Source organism: Bos indicus, chromosome 5 (assembly GCF_029378745.1).
Source record: "Bos indicus isolate NIAB-ARS_2022 breed Sahiwal x Tharparkar chromosome 5, NIAB-ARS_B.indTharparkar_mat_pri_1.0, whole genome shotgun sequence".
Classification (NCBI taxonomy): Eukaryota; Metazoa; Chordata; class Mammalia; order Artiodactyla; family Bovidae; genus Bos; species Bos indicus.
Window position 1 is genome coordinate 101,882,231 of NC_091764.1, and position 21,319 is coordinate 101,903,549.

General features: G+C 39.6%; 1 protein-coding gene across 9 annotated transcripts in view; it reads left to right on the forward strand.

The window, feature by feature from the left end:
• Positions 1-3,400: 3,400 nt before the first annotated feature.
• The window catches only part of LOC109559710 (antigen WC1.1-like), a 43,501-nt gene continuing 25,582 nt past the window's right edge, over positions 3,401-21,319 (forward strand). For 3 of the 9 annotated variants that reach the window (XR_011566462.1, XR_011566461.1, XR_011566460.1), the window contains exons 1-2: positions 3,401-3,599; positions 17,549-17,863. Coding sequence is in view for 6 of the 9 variants with exons in the window: in XM_019961636.2 (XP_019817195.2) it covers positions 3,533-3,599; positions 17,549-17,863 (382 nt within the window). In the remaining 3 variants the exon portion in view is untranslated. The remainder of the gene's footprint in view (positions 3,600-17,548; positions 17,864-21,319) is intronic. The other 6 variants (XM_070788649.1, XM_070788650.1, XM_019961636.2 and 3 more) reach the window with 5 other exon arrangements.

Genomic DNA, 21,319 nt, shown 5'->3' on the forward strand with positions numbered 1-21,319 from the left:
CCCAACCCAGGGATCCAACCTGCATCTCCTGCATTGGCAGGTGGATTCTTTACCACTGCACCACCTGGGAAGCCCAAGTTAAGTATATATTTTACATTAAATTTTGAGAGTTTATTCTTGTTGGATTTTTATATGCTTCTTCTTTTTCTGGGGTAACTTGTAAGAGGAAGGTTAGTTAAGACAAGCTACAGACCCCACCACTGCAGCTGGGTGTTGCGTCCACAGCTATAAATCATCATTTCCCTCATTTACCACATTCTAGATTTCCTTCACCATCTTTTAGCACCTCTGCTGGTCTAGGCAGCTTACTTGGTGGAGTGGTCTACACCCTCACCCTGGGAGATCTGAAACCCTGGCCACTATACACTTCTCACGCTGTGGCTGGTGCACTCATATTTATTATCAAAATGGAGCAAGGGAGTGCCAAGAGATCCCAAATAGATTGCCTGGGTTTCAGATAGGTTTTTGCCTACACCTGTTATGCAGCAATTCTCTTTCTGATGCCTAGAGTATTCTAGTGTTGAAAAAAGCTTATTGTTTACTTGCTTGTTGATAATTTGCCATGAAGATCCTAGGATGACTGGGAAGCAGTCATGGCTTAAAGTTTAAGGTGACACTTACTGTGTGTGTCCCCTGGTGAAGTCACTTTTCCTTCTGTGAACCAGAGATAAATCCATAAAGCCTAGACTTGGAATACGGGAAGCCCAAATTCCTCAAGTGGACCTTGAGAATAAAAGTAAGCCAGAAAGAAAAACACCAATACAGTATACTAACGCATATATATGGAATTTAGAAAGATGGTAACGATAACCCTGTATGCGAGACTGCAAAAGAGACACAGATGTATAGAACAGTCTTTTGGACTCTGTGGGAGAGGGAGAGGGTGGGATGATTTGGAAGAATGGCATTGAAACATGTATAATATCATATAAGAAATGAATCGCCAGTCCAGGTTCGATGCAGGATACAGGATGTTTGGGGTTGGTGTACTGGGATGACCCAGAGGGACGGTATGGGGAGGGACGTGGGAGGGGGGTTCAGGATGGGGAACACATGTACACCTGTGGCAGATTCATGTTGATGTATGGCAAAACCTATACAATATTGTAAAGTAATTAGCCTCCAATTTAAATAAATTTAAATGTAAAAAAGCATAATCATTCCAATTTCCACTGATTCTTGGATCTGTGTATTCTTACTGTTGGGTATATCATGGGTAACCATACAATGATAATTGATTTGTGTGATTGATTTAGGGTATATGCATTTTGCCATGGAAAGGAAGTCTCATCGTTGCAGAATATCATGTCCAAGCTGGTTTCAGTTACCAGGTCAACAGGCATCTCCATCACTCTGAGAGTATAGCAAATTCTGAAGAATCTTCATTCTGTTTTCCAAAGTGGCTGCACCAATTTACAATCCCACCAACAACGTATGAGGGTTGTCTTTTCTCCACATCCTTACCAATGCTTGCTACTTCTTGCATTTTTGATCAATAAAAAACAAGTTTAAAAAATTATATACTTAGAAATTCCATAAATAGTAGGAAATTTTAAAATACTTTAAAAAATTATCCAAAAGTAATGAATATATCACAAGCATTTTTAGGAAATATCTTGAATTAAGTGATAGTGAAAAGAAAATATATTAAAAATTGTGAGAGCCTGCTAAAGATTTGCTTAGAGGAAATTGCCTAGTTTTAAATACCTATATTGAAAACAAGAAAAGAGTCACTTCCATGGCTGTCCAGTGGTTAAGACCCCATGCTTTCACTGCAGAGGACATGAATTTGAGCCCTGGTAGGGGAACTAAAAGCCCGTATGCTGCATGGCACTGCCCAAAAAAGGAAATAAGAAAATATTAAAATATTAATGGTTAACCTCAGGAAGCTGTTGTTCTTCAGTCACTCAGTTGTGTCTGACTCTTTGTGACCCTATGGACTGCAGCACACCAGGCTTCCCTGTCCATCACCACCTCCCGGAGCTTGCTCAAACTCATGTCCATCGAGTTGGTGATGCCATCCAACCATCTCATCCTCTGTCACACCCTTCTCCTTCTGCCTTCAATCTTTCCCAGCATCAGGGTCTTTTCCAATGATCAGCTCTTTGCATCAGGTGGCCAAAGTACTGGAGTTTCAGCTTCAGCATCAGTCCTTCCAATGGATATTCAGGGTTGATTTCCTTTAGGATTGACTAGTTTGATCTTGCAGTCCAAGGAACTGTTAAGAGTCCTCTCCAGCACCACGGTTAAGCAAACTGAAACTAAAACAAGTAGAAATAAATGAAAAAATAAGGTAAATGTCTAGAAGAATAAAAGCAAACATTAGCAAAGTAAAAGTTGGGTTTTCAAAAATTAGTAAAATTGACCAAATCATAGGAAAAATAATTTTTAAAAAGGAAACAGAAGATCAATATCAAAAGTGAAAGTAATCATTCAGATACAACAGACCTTATAATGATAATGAAAATATACTATGAACAATTATATGCTAATAAACTTAACAGTTTAGATAAAGTAGATAAATTTCTTAAAAAAACACACACACAATATCAAAACAAAATCAAGAAGAAAAATAGCCCTACATTTACTGAAGAAATTTTGTCTTAGGAGCAGGGCAAGCTTTGTCAGGCTTCAAGAAGATAGTTGTAAGAAGGCCTTTTGGGGTAACTGGGGGCTGAAGTTGATTGATTCTTTAGGATGAAATGAGGTCACAACTGATTCAATGCAGAGAAGAGAAGACTATCCTTTAGATGGAGAATAGGAAAGGCATACTGGTTTTCAGGAAAAGGGCAGGCCTGCTCAGGAGTCTCTGGAGCCCTGGATCTTTACCAGGCTTCCAATCACCAAGGGGAAATGGAAGTGGGGGAAGACTCACCCTATGAAGCCAGTAATCTGGTCCCCTTGATGTTCATCTCACCTTTTTTTCATTTAATTAAGAATTTTTCACCTTTCTTATCCTGATTTTGTGCTCATATGACCTTTTGTTCTCTCCATTAGTTACTTAGTTTCTTTGCAGCCACAACAGGTCAGTCACTTGACACTGCAGACCTCCACCCAATGAAACAAAACTCATCTTTCCCAGGGTTCGTGAGGAGTTGGAGGCGGTAGAACTGACCCAGAAAGTGTTTCTGGCTGATCCCACCAGCTGAGCTGAACCAGCCATTGAGCGGGACACCTGGCATGGAGAAAAAGAAAGCCACATATATATATTTTTTTAACATAGCTTTTCTGCATCAGCTTAACGGACAGAATGACACCTGACGTCAGATAACATTGCATCTCATATAAGGAGATATTCAAGATTCAGCATCTAATTGGTGTTTGAACTTCAGAAAGTTTCCTTTTATATAGTGTCTGATGGCAGAGAAGATGTTAAAAAGCGTTTCTATTGGCTCGGAAGATGGCAGTGTCAGGGGATGGGATTATATGAACCCCTTTCTGCTGTAAGAGCCTCCATTAAGGGCCCAGAGGACTCCTCATGTAGTTTGGGGAAACTGAAGCTGTTACCCAAAGACAAGAGGATCAGAGAACCATGAACGGACACTACTTTCTCCAGGGACTTGTCTCTCTGCTCTTTAGCGTCCTATCGCGTGCTCAAGGTAAGTGTTCTTAAATTCAGTAGACACACTGGATTAGCTATAAGATTGTGGGACTGTAAGGACAATACCTTTCTATTTGTTGACCATTTGGTTTTGACCAAATGTGATCCTTAGTGACAGTGAGTGCTGATTTTTCTCCCTCGGGGCTCAGTTTTTCAAGTTAAGCAGTAATATGCTGCAGACATATAAATTCTATTCACAGACCTAACTGTGTTTTTAGCCCTCCCCAAGTACACGTAACAGCTCAGAAAATGTCTGACCACTTCTCAGTTTTCCTCTAATGGATTATGGCTGAGGGACTGCCTCTGTCTGGGTCTCTGATCTGTCCTTCCCATACTTTATATTACATCTCTCCCCACCAGTTCAGTATTTTGGATCTTTTAGACTGTGGACATGTGTGTGTGTGCACATGTGTGTTTATGTATGTATGCTTTAAGTGTATGCACATATGTGTGGACTTCCCGGTGGCTCAGTGATAAAGAATCTGCCTGGCAATGCAGGAGATGCAGGTTCGATCCCTGGGGTGGTAAGATCCCCTAAAGAAGGGAACAGCTGTTCACTCTAGTGTTCTTGCCTAGGAAATACCGTGGATAGAGGAGCCTGGTGGGTGTTCATGAGGTCACAAAGATTCAGACACGACTTAATAAATAAACAACAACATACATATGTGTGTGCATGTGTATGTGTCTGTATATGTGAGATAAGGGAATGGGTAACGGTGAATTAGAAGAGTACGTATAGGCTAAATGTGTGAACAGAAATAAATCTGCCCAGTGGAAGTTGATTTTTTAGATAGGAGTCCATAGAACTTCCCTGGTGGCACAGATGGTAAAGAATCTGCCCACAGTGCAGTAACTTGGATTTGATCCCTGTGATGGGAAGATCCCCTGGAGTACGAAATGGCAACCCACTCCAGTATTTTTGACTGGAGAATTCCATGGACAGAGGAACCTGGTGGGCTACAGTCCATGGGGTTGCAAAGAGTTGGACATGACTAAATGACTAACACTTTCACTTTACTTTCCATAGAACTCATACTCTCTAAGCCAGACTGCTGGATTTGGTGGTAGCAATGGTAATGGTGGTGATGATATGTGTGTATGTATGTATGGTGAGGGCAAATATGGAAATCTTCCTTTCTGTGAGGAAAGCCCTCTCAGTAGAAATTGTAATCACACCTCTGGATAACGCTGCATTTGCATTCGAACTCTGAGTTTCTTTTTCTTCCCCCACAAACAACCCACAGCTCAGTCGTTTTTCTGCTTTTCTGTAGTCTTTCCCTAGCATAGGATTCGGCAGGACTCTGTCTTCCTGCCTGTAATATTTTCCCTTCCTACCTCTTGGATCAGTGGTTCTCTAACCCCGCTGTGCAAAGGAAAAAAACTAACACCAAATGCAGGTGCCATCAATGGACTGATGCATTGAAGGCAGAAGAGGGATTTAGTCTTAGAGACTTGATGATCCCCACTGAGGCAGGTCAGTTTTTCCCTGTCTCAGTGGAGAGCACAAGCTTGTTCTGTGACATCTTAATGGGTCAGATATTTAGCAGGAACTCTGTGTTTGTGAACGTCCCTGTGGTGAATATTCTCACTTGTTGTTCGCACAGATGCTGTATGAAATTTGGTCTTCACTGTGCCCTTAAATCAGGAGAGTCCCAGATACCTGCTTTGAGTTCCTGAAATTAGAATGAGCTAGTCACATGCCTGGAAAGTCAACTTTTCCAGGTTAGCCCTTGCTCCTCTCTGCTTTAGCAAAGCTCATCTCTCCATCCCTTCCTGATCCCACATTCCCTCCTTATTTCAAGCCCCACCCCCTCCTCCGCCCACCCTGTCAGAAGTCTCTGTCTCTCTTCTTTGGGAAACTCCACTCCTCCCCAAAGGAGCAAGAAGTTCTGCTCTTCATTCCCTTGTTATATTTCTTTCAACTTCTAGTTGGGGACTTCCCTGGCGTTAGATTTCGTCTTCCTAGGGGTTAAGATTTCATCTTCCAATGCAAGGGGTGCAGGTTCGATACCCAGTTGGGGAGTTAAGATCTCACATACCTCACAGCACCTGCCTTCCCCGAAAAAAAACCAGAACAACAGGAATATTGTAATAGATCCACATCAAAAAAAAAAAAAATCTTAAAAAAACCTGCAAAACGAAACTTCCAGTTCCTTGGGTTTGGGACATATTATAATGGTGGTTGTCATTTTTTCAGGCTTTGCAGGCTGTTAAGAATAGAGGTAGACTCTCTGAATGAAATATAAAATTGGCTCTCTGATTCCCCTTTGGCCTCTCCAGATACAAGAACAATGAAGGAATTTCTCATTAGGCTAAGGAGAAATCACAGTTAACTCAAACAAGCATGTTTCCTCATACAGAATGCTCTGTAGCATCATATTATTAAAGCACATATTCACACACTAAGGAACTCAGTTCACATGAGTTTGCCCCCATATACTTTGGTATGGGGGGCATAACTTTGGTATGATCATTCCAAAGAGCATTAAATATTTTCTGAGCTTGCACTTGTCTCTAAAGTACAAGGCAGGATATACCAGCTCCCTTTATATTCTTTCTGAACACAATCTCTGTATTAAATCTCAGTCCCTACACACACACACACACACACACACACACACACACACACACACTCGATTGGATCATCAGTTCAGTTCAGTCGCTCAGTCATGTCCGAATCTTTGCGACCCCATGGACTGCAGAACGCCAAGCTTCCCTGTCCATCACCAGCTCCCGGAGCTTACACAAACTCATGTCCATAGAGTTAGTGATGCCATCCAGCCATCTCATCCTCTGTCATCTGCTTCTCCTCCCACCTTCAATCTTTCCCAGCATCAGGGTCTTTTCCAATTGGTCAGATTTTCTTATCATGTGGCCAAAGTATTGGAGCTTCAGCTTCAGCATCAGTCCTTTCAATGAATATTCAGAACTGATTTCCTTTAGGATGGAATGGTTGGATCTCCTTGCAGTCCAAGGGTCTCTCAAGAGTTTTCTCCAACACCACAGTTCAAAAGCATCAATTCTTCAGCACTCAGGTTTCTTCACAGTCCAACTCTCACATCCATACATGGCCACTGGAAAAACCATAGCCTTGACTAGACAGACCTTTGTTGGCAAAGTAATGTCTCTGCTTTTGAATATGCTCTCTAGGTTGGTCATAGCTTTTCTTCCAATATCATTTTATATCCACTTTCAAAATAATATATTTTAAATTTCTTTTTGTTCATTAAAATGTCTTCTATGCCATTTGGATGGTTGCCAGTATTTCAGTTATCCCATTCATTGAATCATAACTTATTTATCTAATCCTATTTATTGTACATTAATATTTTCAAATACAATGCTGTGATAAAGTTCTTATGAACATCTACATTGACTTAATAGAAAAGCCATTATTTTTTCCTCAAGATAGCCAATTTAAAGGCCTCCCTCTATATGTATTGCCTAATTGTCCAGCACAGTAGTTTTCAATATTCTCAGCAACATTAATGGAATTAAAAGAGTATTATTTTGGGGACTTCCTTGGTGGTCTAGTGGCTAAGACTGTATGCTCCCAATGCAGGGGACCTGGGTTCTAACCCTGGTCAGATAACTAGATCCTACAAGTAAGAATTTGCGTGCTGCAACTGAGACCCAGCACAATCAAATAAATAATTAATTAAAAAAAAAGAGTATTATTTTCTTCATAGTCTTGACATAAGAGCATTCATCATTGTTTTTATCCACATAAACACTATATACAAAAGTTATCTTCTTTCCTATATTACTCTTTCAACGTATCTTACATATCAATATTTTTCTCTAGAATGTTTTAAAACTTCTTATTTATTTATTTATAGGAACTCTCTATAAACAAACAACACTTCTTGTTTTTCTTACTTATTTTTGTAAATATTTCCCCCAGTTTTTGCATATATTTTTAAGGTTGTATATGTGTATAGGGGGTTATGTGATCAAATCTATAATGTTTTACTTTTTTCATTTCTGCCTTTAATGCAGTGTTTCAAATGCCATTCTTCATCTCAAAGTAACATCATCACCAGATAGGAATTACATTTTAGATATATGATATCTTAGCCCCATCACAAAATAAAAACACATTGTTTCATGATTTCATGGATATGATATCAAAAGTACAGGCAACAAAGCAAAAATAGACAAGTGGGGATATATCAAACTGAGAAGCTTCTGCAAACCAGAGGAAACATCAACAGAGTGAAAAGGCAAGCTAGCAAAAATGATATAAGGTTTTAATTTCCAAAAAATTAAGGAACTCCTGCAACTCAAGAAAAAAACCCCCAAACCTAATACCTCAATTAAAAAATTGACCAAGGGCTTGAATAGACATTTCTCTAAAGACATACAGATGGCCAATGGGTATATGAAAAAATGCTTGACATTGTCAATCATCAGAGAAATGTAAATCAAAACCACAAAGAGATACCATCTCGCACATGTCAGAATGTGGGGAAGGAAATGGCAACCCACTCCAGTGTTCTTGCCTGGAGAATTCCAGGGACGGAGGAGCCTGGTGGGCTGCCGCCTATGGGGTCGCACAGAGTCGGACATGACTGAAGCAACTTAGCAGCAGCAGCAGCATGTCAGAATGACTTTTTTTTTTTTTTTTAAAGACACTTAAGTGTTGGCAAGATTGTGGAGAAATTGACACTTTCTGTGTACTTATCCATGTTAAAGGTATAAATTGTATTAATAAAACTATGCAATCCTGGGATTAAATCTCTGGGCTTTCACTGTGATGGGTCCGGATTCAACCCTGACCTGGGAACTACGAGCCACAGCACAGCCAAAAATCAAACAAACAACAGCACAAAAACTATGACCAAAAAATCTGTATGATTCATAGTGATGTCCCTTTTCATTCTTGGAATTGTTAACTTTATTTTCTCTCTGCTCTTCTTAAGCGTTGCTCATTGTTCATCAATTTTCAATGAGCCATGTTTAAAGAGCTTTCTTCTATGTTTTCTAACTTATGCTTACCTTCTTTTCCATTAATTTTTATTCCTTTTAAAATTAACCCCAACATTCTACATCCTTTAGACTTTCTCATCTCCTAGTTTTTTAATTGGAAGCTTACATTTTTTTCACTTTTCACAGTCTTTCCTCTTCTCTAAATCTGGTATATAAATTTCCCTTAGGCACTACTTGGATTTCATTAGAAGAATTTATTATCATATCATTATTTTGTGTTTATTATCATTATTATCAATCTTTATTATCATTATTTCACAATATTTTGTAAGTTTTAAATTTATTCCCAGATTCAGGGGTTTTTTTTTGGAAGGGTGTTGCTGAATTTCCCCAAATAGGGATGGGTAACAATATTTTCTTATTAATTCTTAATTCTATTCCACTGTGGTCAGAGTAAATACTCTGTATGAATTCAAAGAGTAAAAGATTTTGTCCTATTATATGGTCATTTTGGTAAATGTTCCTAATGCATTTACAGTAATGTGAACTCTTGCATTGTTGGGTGCATTGCTCCATATGTTACTTAGTTAAATGTGCTGATTATGTTGTTGTACATCTACTGTATTCTTTGTTTTTTGTATGTTTGGTCTGTATGCTACTGAAAAAGATACAGTAATAATCCCCCATTTTGATTGTGATTTTGTCTATTTCTTCTTTTCAACCTGTCAAGTATATTTCAAAGCTATGTTCTGTTACCTTTCTTGAATTTTGTTGTCTATAATATCTTTTTTAAGGGTGCATCTCATTATAATCATGAAAATTCCTTCTTTAATTCAATTAGTATATCTTGGCTTAAAGTCTACTTTCTGGGACATTGATATAGCTACTCCAGTTTTCTTACAGTTAGTACATTTTTTCCATCATTTTACTTTCAACCTTTCTTTGCTATCATAATATAAGGTGAGCATTATGTAATATCTGTGTCAATTTTGTTTTATCTTTATTTACTGTAAATGCAATTACTGATATTGATGTGTTGGTATCTACCATTTGCTTTTTAAAAAAATAATTTATTTATTTTAATTGGAGGCTGATTACTTTACAATATTGTAGTGGTTTTGTCATATATTGACATGAATCAGCCATGGGTGTACATGTGTCCCCATCCGGAACCCCCCTCCCACCTCCCTCCCCAACCCCTCCCTCAGGGTTGTCCCAGTGCACCAGCTTTGAGTGCCCTGTTTCATGCATCAAACTTGAACTGGTGATCTATTTCACATACAGTAATATACATGTTTCATTGCTATTATCTTAAATCATCCAACCCTCACCTTCTCCCACAGGGTCCAAAAGTCTGTTCTTTATATCTGTGTCTCTTTTGCTGTCTTACATATAGGGTCATCATTACCATCTTTCTAAGTTCCATATATATGCCTTAATATACTGTATTGGTTTTTTTCTGTCTGACTTACTTCACTTTGTAAGTTTCATCCACCTAGTTAGAATTGATTCAAATGTATTCTTTTTAATGGCTGAGTAATATTCCAATGTGTATGTGTACCACAGCTTTCTTATCCATTTGTCTGCCAGTGGAGTGGACATCTAGGTTACTTCCATGTCCTGGGTGTTGTAAACAGTGCTATGATGAACATTGGGGTACATGTGTCTTTCAGTTCTGGTTTCCTTGGTGTGTATGCACAGCAGTGGGATTGCTGTGTCATACGGCAGTTCTATTTCCAGTTTTTTAAGAAATCTCCACATTGTTCTCCATAGTGGCTGTACTAGTTTGCATTCCCACCAACAGGGTAAGAGGGTTCCCTTTTCTCCATACATTCTCCAGCATTTATTGTTTGTAGACTTTTGGACAGCAGCCATTCTGACTGATGTGAGATGGTACCTCATTGTGGTTTTGATTTGTATTTCTCTGATAATGAGTGATGTGAGCATTTTTTCATGTGTTTGTTAGCCATCTGTATGTCTTCTTTGGAAAAATGTCTGTTTAGTTCTTTGGCTCATTTTTTGATTGGGTTGTTTACTTTTCTGGTATTGAGCTGCATGAGCTGCTTATATATTTTTGAGAGTAATTCTTTGTCAGTTGCTTCATTTGCTATTATTTCCCCCCATTCTGAAGGCTGTCTTTTCACCTTACTTATCATTTCCTTTGTTGTGTAAAAGCTTTTACGTTTAATTAGGTCCCATTTGTTTACTTTTCCTTTTATTTCCATTACTTAGGGAGGTGGGTCATAGAGGATCCTGCTGTGATTTATGTCGGAGAGTGTTTTGCCTATGTTTTCCTCTAGGAGTTTTACAGTTTCTGGTCTTATATTTAGGTCTTTAATCCATCATGAGTTTATTTTTGTGTATGGTGTTATAAAGTGTTCTAGTTTCATTGTTTTAGAGTTGGTTGACGAGTTTTCCCAGCACCACTTGTTAAAGAGATTGTCTTTTCTCCATTGTATATTCTTGCCTCCCTTGTCAAAGACAAGGTGTCCATAGGTGCATGGATTTATCTCTGGGCTTTCTACTTTGTTCCATTGATCTATATTTCTGTCTTTGTGCCAGTACCATACTGTCTTGATGACTGTACGTTTTTTCAGTTCGGTTCATTCACTCAGTCGTGTCCAACACTTTGCGACCCCCTGAACCACAGCACGCCAGGCCTCCCTGTCCATCACCAACTCCCGGAGTTTACTCAAATTCATGTCCATTGAGTCAGTGATACCATCCAACCATCTCATCCTCTGTTGTCCCCTTCTCCTACTGCCCTCAATCTTTCTCAGCATCAGGATCTTTTCAAATGAGTCAGTTCTTTGAATCAGGTGGCCAAATATTGGAGTTTCAGCTTCAACATCAGTCCTTCCAATGAACACCTAAGACTCATCTCCTTTAGGATGGACTGGTTGGGTCTCCTTGCAGTCCAAGGGACTCTCAAGAGTTTTCTCCAACACCACAGTTCATTCTTCTGTGCTCAGCTTTCTTTTTTTTTTTTATATTGAAAGTTGCTTTTATTTCTGTTCTTCTCTTGATGAACATTTTTGTTGTTTACAATTTCGGATATTACAAAACAAAAAGCTGACATGAAGTTTCATAACAAGTGTTAGGGTGAAAATATGTTTACATGCCTCAGATGAATAAGTAGTCTAATGGTTGTATTATATTATAGTTGTCCACTTTAATTATTTAACTTTTTAAAAAATTTTTATTTTATTTTTAAACTTTACATAATTGTATTAGTTTTGCCAAATATCAAAATGAATCTGCCACCGGTATACATGTGTTCCCCATCCTGAACCCTCCTCCCTCCTCCCTCCCCATACCATCCCTCTGGGTCTTCCCAGTGCACTAGCCCCAAGCATCCAGTATCGCGCATCGAACCTGGACTGGCATCTCATTTCATACATGATATTTTACATGTTTCAATACCATTCTCCCAAATCTTCCCACCTTCTCCCTCTCCCACAGAGTCCATATCAGCTTTCTTTATAGTCCAACTCTCACATCCATACATGGCTACTGGAAAAACCATAGCCTTGACTAGACATACCTTTGTTGACAAAGTAATGTCTCTGCTTTTTAATATGCTGTCTAGGTTGGTCATAACTTTCCTTCCAAGGAGTAAGCGTCTTTAATTTCATGGCTGCAATCATCATCCGTAGTGATTTTGGAACCAAAAAAAATAAAGTCTGACACTGTTTCCACTGTTTCCCCATCTATTTCACATGAAGTGATGGGACCAGATAGCATGATCTTAGTTTTCTGAATGTTGAATTTTAAGCCAACTTTTTCACTCTCCTCTTTCACTTTCATCAAGAGGCTCTTTAGTTCTTTACTTTCTGCCATAAGGGTGGTGTCATCTGCATATCTGAGGTTATTGATATTTCTCCCAGCAATCTTGATTCCAGCTTGTGCTTCTTCCAGCCCAGTGTTCCTCATGATGTACTCTTCATATAAGTTAAATAAGCAAGGGGAGAATATACAGCCTTGAAGTACTCCTTTTCCTATTTGGAACCAGTCTGTTGTTTCATGTCCAGTTCTAACTGTTGCTTCCTGACCTGCATACAGGTTTCTCAGGAGGCAGGTCAGGTGGTCTGGTATTCCCATCTCTTTCAGAATTTTCCACAGTTTATTGTGATCTACACAGTCAAAGGCTTTGGCATAGTCAATAAAGCAGAAATAGATGTTTTTCTGGAACTCTCTTGCTTTTTTGATGATCCAGCAGATGTTGGGAATTTGATCTCTGGTTCCTCTGCCTTTTTTAAATGCGGCTTGAACATCTGAAATTTCATAGTCCATGTACTGTTGAAGCCTGGCTTGGAGAATTTTGGGCATTACCTTACTAGTGTGTGAGATGAGTCAATCGTGTGGTAGTTTGAGCATTCTTTGGCATTGAATTTCTTTGGGATTGGAATGAAAATCGACTCTTTCCAGTCCTGTGGCCACTGCTGAGTTTTCCAAATTTGTTGACATATTGAATGCAGCACTTTCACAGCTCCATCTTTTAGGATTTGAAAGAGCTCAACTGGAACTCCATCACCTCCACTAGCTTTGTTCATAGTGATGCTTCCTAAGGCCCACTTGACTTCACATTCCAGGATGTTTGGCTCTAGGTGAGTGATCACACCATCATGATTATCTGGGTCGTGAAGATCTTTTTGTACCATTCTTCTGAGTATTCTTGCCATCTCTTCTTAATATCTTCTGCTTCTGTTAGGTCCCTACCATTTCTGTGTTTTATTGAGCCCATCTTTGCATGAAATGTTCCCTTGGTATCTCTAATTTTCTTGAAGAGATCTCTAGGCTTTTCCAGTCTATTGTTTCCTCTATTTCTTTGCATTGATCACTGAGGGAGGCTTTCTTATCTCTCCTTGCTATTCTTTGGAACTCTGCATTCAAATGGGTATATCTTCCTTTTCTCCTTTGCTTTTTGCTTCTCTTCTTTTCACAGCTATTTGTAAGGTCTTCTCAGACAGCCATTTTGGTTTTTTGCATTTCTTTTTCTTGGGGATGGTCTTGATCCCTGTCTCCTGTACAGTGTCATGAACCTCTGTCCATAGCTTTGTGGTATATTCTAAAGTCAGGCAGATTGATTCCTCCAGTTCCATTTTTCTTTCTCAAGAATGCTTTGGATATTCAAGGTTTTTTTTTTTGTATTTCCATATAAATTGTGAAATTATTTGTTCTACCAATACCATTGGTAGGTTGATAGGGATTGCATTGAATATATAGATTGCTTTGGGTAGTATACTCATTTTCACTATATTGATTCTTCTGATCAATGAACATGGTATATTTCTCTATCTATTTGTGTCATCTTTGATTTCTTTCATCATTATTTTATAGTTTTCTATATATAGGTCTTTTGTTTCTTTAGGTAGATTTATTCTGAAGTATTTTATTATTTTCATTGCAATGGTGAATGGATTTTTTTCCTTAATTTCCCTGTTTTCTTAATTGATCAACCTGCTTTATGTTCCCTTTTCTCTCCTTTTATTTCTTCCTTTAGTATTAAATAAATCTGTTATTATTTCAGATTTTCCTTTTTCCTTTTGATTTTCAGCAGCTTTACTAGGAGTGGGCGTTTTCATACTCGTCCATTTATTTTTTTTGGAAAATTATCTATCATTATGTCTTCAAATATGACTTCTGTAGTTCTGTCTCTAGATCTCTTTTCCCTCTTCTCCTCCTCTTTCTTCTGTTTCTCATCTCTCATCTTTAGGACTCCTCCGAAAGAGGTGAAAGTGAAGTCACTCAGTCGTCTCTGCCTCTTTGTGACCCCATGGATTGTAGCCTACCAGGCTTCTCCATCCATGGGATTTTCTAGGCAAGAGTACTGGAGTGGGTTGCCATTTCCTTCTCCAGGGGATCTTCCTGACCCAAGGATTGAACCCGGGTCTCCTGCATTGCAGGCAGACGCTTTTACCATCTGAGCTATCAGGGAACACATTAGGACTCCTCTGGCAGAAAGTGAAGAGGAACTGAAAAGCCCCTTGATGAAAGTGAAAGAGGAGAGTGAAAAAGTTGGCTTAAAGCTCAACATTCAGAAAACGAAGATCATGGCATCTGGTCCCATCACTTCATGGCAAATAGATGGGGAAACAGTGGGAACAGTGTCAGACTTTATCTTTTTGGGCTCCAAAATCACTGCAGATGGTGACTGCAGCCATGAAATTAAAGACGCTTACTTCTTGGAAGAAAAGTTATGACCAACCTAGATAGCATATTCAAAAGCAGAGACATTACTTTGCCAACAAAGCTCCGTTTAGTCAAGGCTATGGTTTTTCCAGTGGTCATGTATGGATGCAAGAGTTGGACTGTGAAGAAAGCTGAGCGGTGAAGAATTGATGCTTTTGAATTGTGGTGTTGGAGAAGACTCTTGAGAGTCCCTTGGACTGCAAGGAGATTCAACCAGTCCATTCTAAAGGAGATCAGTGCTGGGTGTTCTTTGGAAGGAATGATGCTAAAGCTGAAACTCCAGTACTTTGGCCACCTCACGCGAAGTGTTGACTCATTGGAAAAGATTCTGATGCTGGGAAGGATTGTGGGCAAGAGGAAAAGGGGACGACAGAGGATGAGATGCCTGGATGGCATCACCGACCCGATGGACGTGAGTCTGAGTGAACTCCGGGAGCTGGTGATGGACAGGGAGGCCTGGCATGCTGTAATTCATGGGGTCGCAAAGAGTCGGACACGACTGAGTGAATGAACTGAAATGAACTGAAGTCACTATATCTGGGTTCTATCTAAAATTCTTTTAACTTATTCATTCACTTTTTAAGGTTGGCACTGGTTCCCTTGATATTTTTATTTATTAATGATTATTTGGTATTTTTTCATCTTTTTATTCTGTCCTCTCTTTTCCCCTAAATACATTGATCATAGTTAAAATCTTTATCTGCCAAGTCCAACATTTCTATCATGTGTGTCTTTGCATTTTCTTATCTTCTTTTTTTCACTTTTATAATTTGTTGTGTTATCCTAGCTTGTCAAATATCATTTTATTTTTTATTGAGTGCTATAAATTATATATGAAAAAGTAAGCTATTCCCGATACATTTTCTAACACCTGTAAAGATTTACCCTTTGTTTTGCTAGACAGGTAGGGAGAAGGGCTATATGTCACTCAAACATCTAAATATAACCTAAAACTGAGCTGTAACAAGTGTGGGTTGCAGTTTTGGTAGCACTCAGTCCACTTCTGATTTCTCTGTCCCTGTGACATGGACTTTTCAGAGATTTCAGTTCAGAGACTGGATTCTTTGGTAGCTCAGTATCCAAGAGAATGAGAAAGACTCTGCTTCCCAAGTCTTTTTATGTAGTTCTTTAGCTTCCTGCCCTTCACAGCTTATATACTGGGAAGATATTTGAGGATAAAACGTGCTGTGTGAGAGAGGCTCTCAAGACTCTAGTTTTGTTACTCCAGCACCAGGTAACTCCCAAATTATGCTGGCTTCCTGTCACAACAGTAGTCCTCTGCTTGCCCAAGCCCAGATTCTGAATCATTAAATTATGCAATGAAATGACAAATTCCCACAGATAAAAAGAAGCTATAGATCCTGGACTAACATTGAAATAATCTCCACTCTTTAGAATTTTAGCATATTTAGTCCATGTTGTGTTAACAAATGTCAAATACATTTACGGTTTTGTAAAAAACATTTCCCAGCTTTTCAAGTTGTATCCAGCAAGACCCAGCAAGACACATTGGCCAGCTGTGAACTCCCCCATTCTCTCTGGCAGTGGAAAATTTTAGGGTTAATTCTCTACTTCATTATTTACTTAAAGTGCAGCACTGATAGACATTATTTAACCTTTCTTTACATCACTTTTATATATAAAAGGAGAGAAGAATACACTGAGTCTGTTAATGTTATTTGTTCAAGGGCTTTCAGAACAGGAATATAACTTATTTCTGCTCAGTGATAGAACCAGAAGGGCTTCACCAGTGGCTCAGTGGTAAAGAATCCACCTGCAATGCAGGAGACTCTGGTTAGATTGCTGGGTCAGGATGATCCCCTGGAGGAGGGCATGGCAACCCACTCCAGTATTCTTGCCTGGAGAATCCTATAGAGAGAGGAGCCTGGCAGGCTACAGTTCATAGTGTCTTAAAGAGTCAGACATGACTGAACCGACTAAGCACACATACACACTATTTCCCCCTCAAGATCACATAACTCCAAAATTTGAATAACAGAGATTCTTGACACAAAGTCTAAGAAAGGGTTGTATGGTTAGGGGAGCAGAAGAACATTCTCTGATTCCCAATGGAATCTGGCCAATGTCAATCAATGTTACCTGACATCATCTCTCATGCAAATTGTTCAATCCACTCAAAAGATCACATTTTTTGAAGCTAAGTATCCAGATCTGAAGTCTGAAGCTTAGAACCAAAAGTGAAATATTCTGGGGGTAAGCCAAGACATCTCAGAATCCATTTGTTTTTCAGTTCTGAATGACTATACCAAGGAGAAGGATTGTAATGGTAGATGATTCATAACTGCTTTCTGAGGCATCTGATGAGGCCAGTTCCTGACTCCACTCCCTTTAATCAACCCCTTTAACTCTTAGGTCAATGGCGTCAAAGTGTTTGTGGTTTGTAAGGAATCCATCCAGCTGCCAACTCGTTCCTGTGACTCTGAACTCATTTAACTGCTCTGGGAAGAGAGACCAACATTTCCTGTAAATCTTTCTCAGATGCTGTGCAGAACTCTACAGATCAGAATGTTAACTCTGATATGACCTTGTAACACCTTCTGTTTCAGACTACTCTCTAGAGTGTTTTCAACTTAATATTTCCTGTTTTATTTTCCTCCTATTTTTCAACCTTATTAATTCTCTTGCCACTGTTATAAGAAACCAGACCCAGCTGCTGCCCCAGTGCAATGACTCCAGTTCAGAATCAGCAGGGTCTGCAGCCTCAGAAGAGAGCGCCCCTTACTGTTCAGGTGAGGGTCCCACAGGACAGAAGACACTTCTCATTCTCCAGGTCAACGCCCAATTGTCCCATTTCTCTCTCCTCAGGCAGCAGACAGCTCCGCCTGGTGGACGGGGGCAGTCCTTGCGCCGGGAGAGTGGAGATCCTTGACCGGAGCTCCTGGGGCACCATCTGTGATGACGGCTGGGACCTGGATGATGCCCGCGTGGTGTGCAGACAGCTGGGCTGTGGAGAAGCCCTCGATGCCACTGTCTCTTCTTCCTTTGGGGCGGGATCAGGGCCCATTTGGCTGGACAACGTAAGGTGCACAGGAAAGGAGTCCCACGTGTGGAGGTGCCCTTCCCGGGGCTGGGGGAAGCACTACTGTGATCATAGTGAGGATGCAGGAGTCATCTGCTCAGGTATGTGCCAGGGTCCAGCCCTGGCTGATACAGGGTATTTGAAGGAGAGACGGCTTAGGCGACCTATTTATTTATTTATTCATCAAAGATATAAAGAGTAATAGAATGAGGATAGCTCAGTAGGAAAATTCAGTGGAGAAAAGAAGCTGAATAGCTTGGTTTACACAGAAGATCAATATAACCTGTGACACCAGGTTAGCTCTGACCACGGAGGCCGCAGGTGCCCTCTCGAATAGCGGAAGGTGCTCCACCTTAGACACCTTCTCAAGTGGGTCTTAGAAGCCCAGGCGAATAAATGGTCGCAGAGGATATTCGCGCTCCAGATGGAGACTCAGCTGGAAATTGAGGGGAAGAATGACATGGGGAGACCAAGCTTTGGTGAGCAAGGCCCGTAGCTTTATTTTCAGCAGGGACTTATATACCCTAAGTTACACATAGAGGATAATAGGGGATGCAAAGTCAGCAGTCTTTGATCCTTATCAAAAACCAGGGTTTCATTCCTGCAAATTTATCGTATACAAATGGTTTAGGTGATTTACATCATCTTCTGGCCAGAAGGCCTATTAACATTTTATGACTCTTGACAAAGACTTATCAACAAAGACTTATTTTCTCTAAGAGTAATTATTTTAAGGTTTGGTGCCATCTTCTGAAGATAAAATTACATTCCTATAGGGCTGATGTGTAATGGGTTTACAACAAAGGAAAGAATTTATTACCTTAAGGGTCTAAAGTTACTAACACCAAGGCCACTACTTATTTTTTCTACATACCAACTATATTAATTAATACACATTCAAGGATACAATTCAGGGGATGTGGAAACTTGGCAACAAACATTGGCTCATCAATGAAGTCTTTTACTAGTTTTATTCTGACAGTTTCTAACTCTCTGAGAGGCTCTAAGCTATTTGAATATCTCTGTGCCTCTCGAGGGTGGGAGACTGTAAACAATCATATACATAGCTGTAGGTGTGCGGGTAAACTTGTCAGGCGAGTTAGAGAGCCATCTGAGGGGTTTGGATTTAAACACTCCTAGTTGCCCAGGAACTTTATTAATTGGAGCTGTAAGTTAACTCTTTGACAGAGAGAGTGAGATGGTGGTGGGGGACAGCCCGCAGTAAAGTCAGAGGTGAGAGCACAAAGCAATAAAGTAGGCAGACTCTGGTTTTTTGGGGGTAGATGCTCGAGAATATCGTGTGGGGGGGGGACTCCCGAGGCTCGATCCCACCTTTGCGAATGCTGAGCCTCCTTCCTCATGACCTTTGTCACGAGTGGAATGTCTCTCACTGGCTCCCTGCAGGTATGATCAGTTTATTGCCCACCAGCTGGGAGAATGGAAAGTTCCAAGAAAGCTGGTGTCTGATCAGAGGGACAATAAGGGATGGGTGGGCTAGAGAGGACTGAGACAACTACCCATCTTCCCTGAGTGCCCTGTAGCTGTGAGCAATGAGCTTCATACACTTCCCTTTTACAAGTCTCTGCTATTCTTTTCTTTTCCAGTGGTCTTACCTGACACTAAAATAGCTTTATTTATTATCCCAGTTAAAATAAATCCTCATAATTTTTTTTTTCATAATTCACTTTTTGTAAGAGTGAAACATTTACTAACAGCCACATACACACTCTCTTTGCACAGGAAGGCTAGAAGAGGCAGGGACAAAAATTAGGATGTACTTTCCTGGGTGGAGTTGTTTCTATACAAACAGTGTGAGACATTATTTTGCACTAGGTTAGTAAGAGTGGGGGCTACTCCTACTATAGGAGGATATCATTTACATGTATAGAGGGTATCCCTACAAGGGTTATCATTTAACAGATCAGAGATTCTTATGGATTTGTGCCAGATTTCAAGTTTCCTTTGCAAATTTAGACATAAATGTTCATAGTTCTTTGATGGTAGAGAACTGTTGATGAAATGCTCTGACTCATATATTCTTCCATTGTTACTAGAAAGGTCTCTCTCTCCAATTTTTCCTTTAAAATATCTGTATAAATGAAACTTTTGAGGAACACTTAGCCATGTACTGACAGGTCAAAGGTGGAGGCAATAAAACTTGAATTTCTGTTTTATGATAAGAGATTATATAGTTTATACTTGATGACTTCAATGATATAAGAGAATTGCATTTGGGGGCTTATTTGGAAAAAGTGGACAAATATAATTTTTGAAGAAGGTGGAAAAGGTTTTATAGTAGCTGGGAGGAAGGAGAATGGCAATGGGAGCTGATGAAGGTAACTGTGAGGTTCTCTGAGCAGCACTGAGGCACCAGGTGTGGTGTGAAGAATGCTGCATGTGCCTAAGGACACAGGATGTGTACACAGAAAGAGACTAGACAAGGATATATCTTTATTATATTTAATATCTTTACTCACATCAGACTTCTATTTAATAGTTTTCTTGGAATAGTCCCACACTTATTCTTCCATGTAAATTTTAAAATCAAGTATAAAATAAAAATGACACATTATATCTCAGAAGTCTCTATCTTGATATGTATAAGACTTTATTGATTATTCAGCATATGTTTGAATATTTCACATGTATCAGGGTATATAAAACAGAATACAAGAAGTACTCCTTTCTTATTCTTTCTAAATTTTTAATCTCATAGAATTAATAAAACAATATCAATAACCTCATATATGCAGATGACACCACCCTAATGGCAGAAAGTAAAGAGGAACAGAGGAGAGCCTCTTGATGAAAGTGGAAGAGAAGAGTGAAAAAGCTGGCTTGAAACTCCACATTCAAAAAACTAATATCATGGCATCCAGTCCCATCACTTCATGGCAAAAAGATAAGGAAAAAATGAAAACAGAGACAGACTTTATTTTCTTGGGCTCCAAAATCACTGCAGATAGTGACTGCAGTCATGAAATTAAAAGATGCTTGCTCCTTGGAAGGAAAGTTATGACAAACCTAGATAGCATATTAAAAGCAGAGACATTAATTTGTGACAAAGGTCCATACCATATAGTCAAGTTATGTTTTTTTCCAGTAGTTATGTGTGGACATGAGAGTTGGATCATAAAGAAGGCTGAGCGCTGAAGAATTGATGCTTTTGAATGGTGGTGTTGGAGAAGACTCTTGAGAGTCCCTTGGACAGCAAGGAGATCAAATCAGTCAATCCTAAAGGAAATCAACCGTGAATAATTTATTGGAAGGATGGATGCTAAAGCTGAAGCTCCAATACTTTGGCCACAAGAAGTTCCTCCACAAGAAGAACTGACTCACTGGAAAAGACCCTGAGGCTGGGAAAGGTGGAAGATAGGAGGAGAAGGGGACTACAGAGGATGAGATGGTTGGATGGCATCACTGACTCAATGGGCATGAGTTTGAGTAAACTCCGGGAGATAGTGAAGGACAGGGAAGCCTGGTGTGCTGCAGTCCATGGAGTCACGAAGAGTCTGACACAACTGAGTGACTGAGCAACAAAAACAACCAGTTAAATA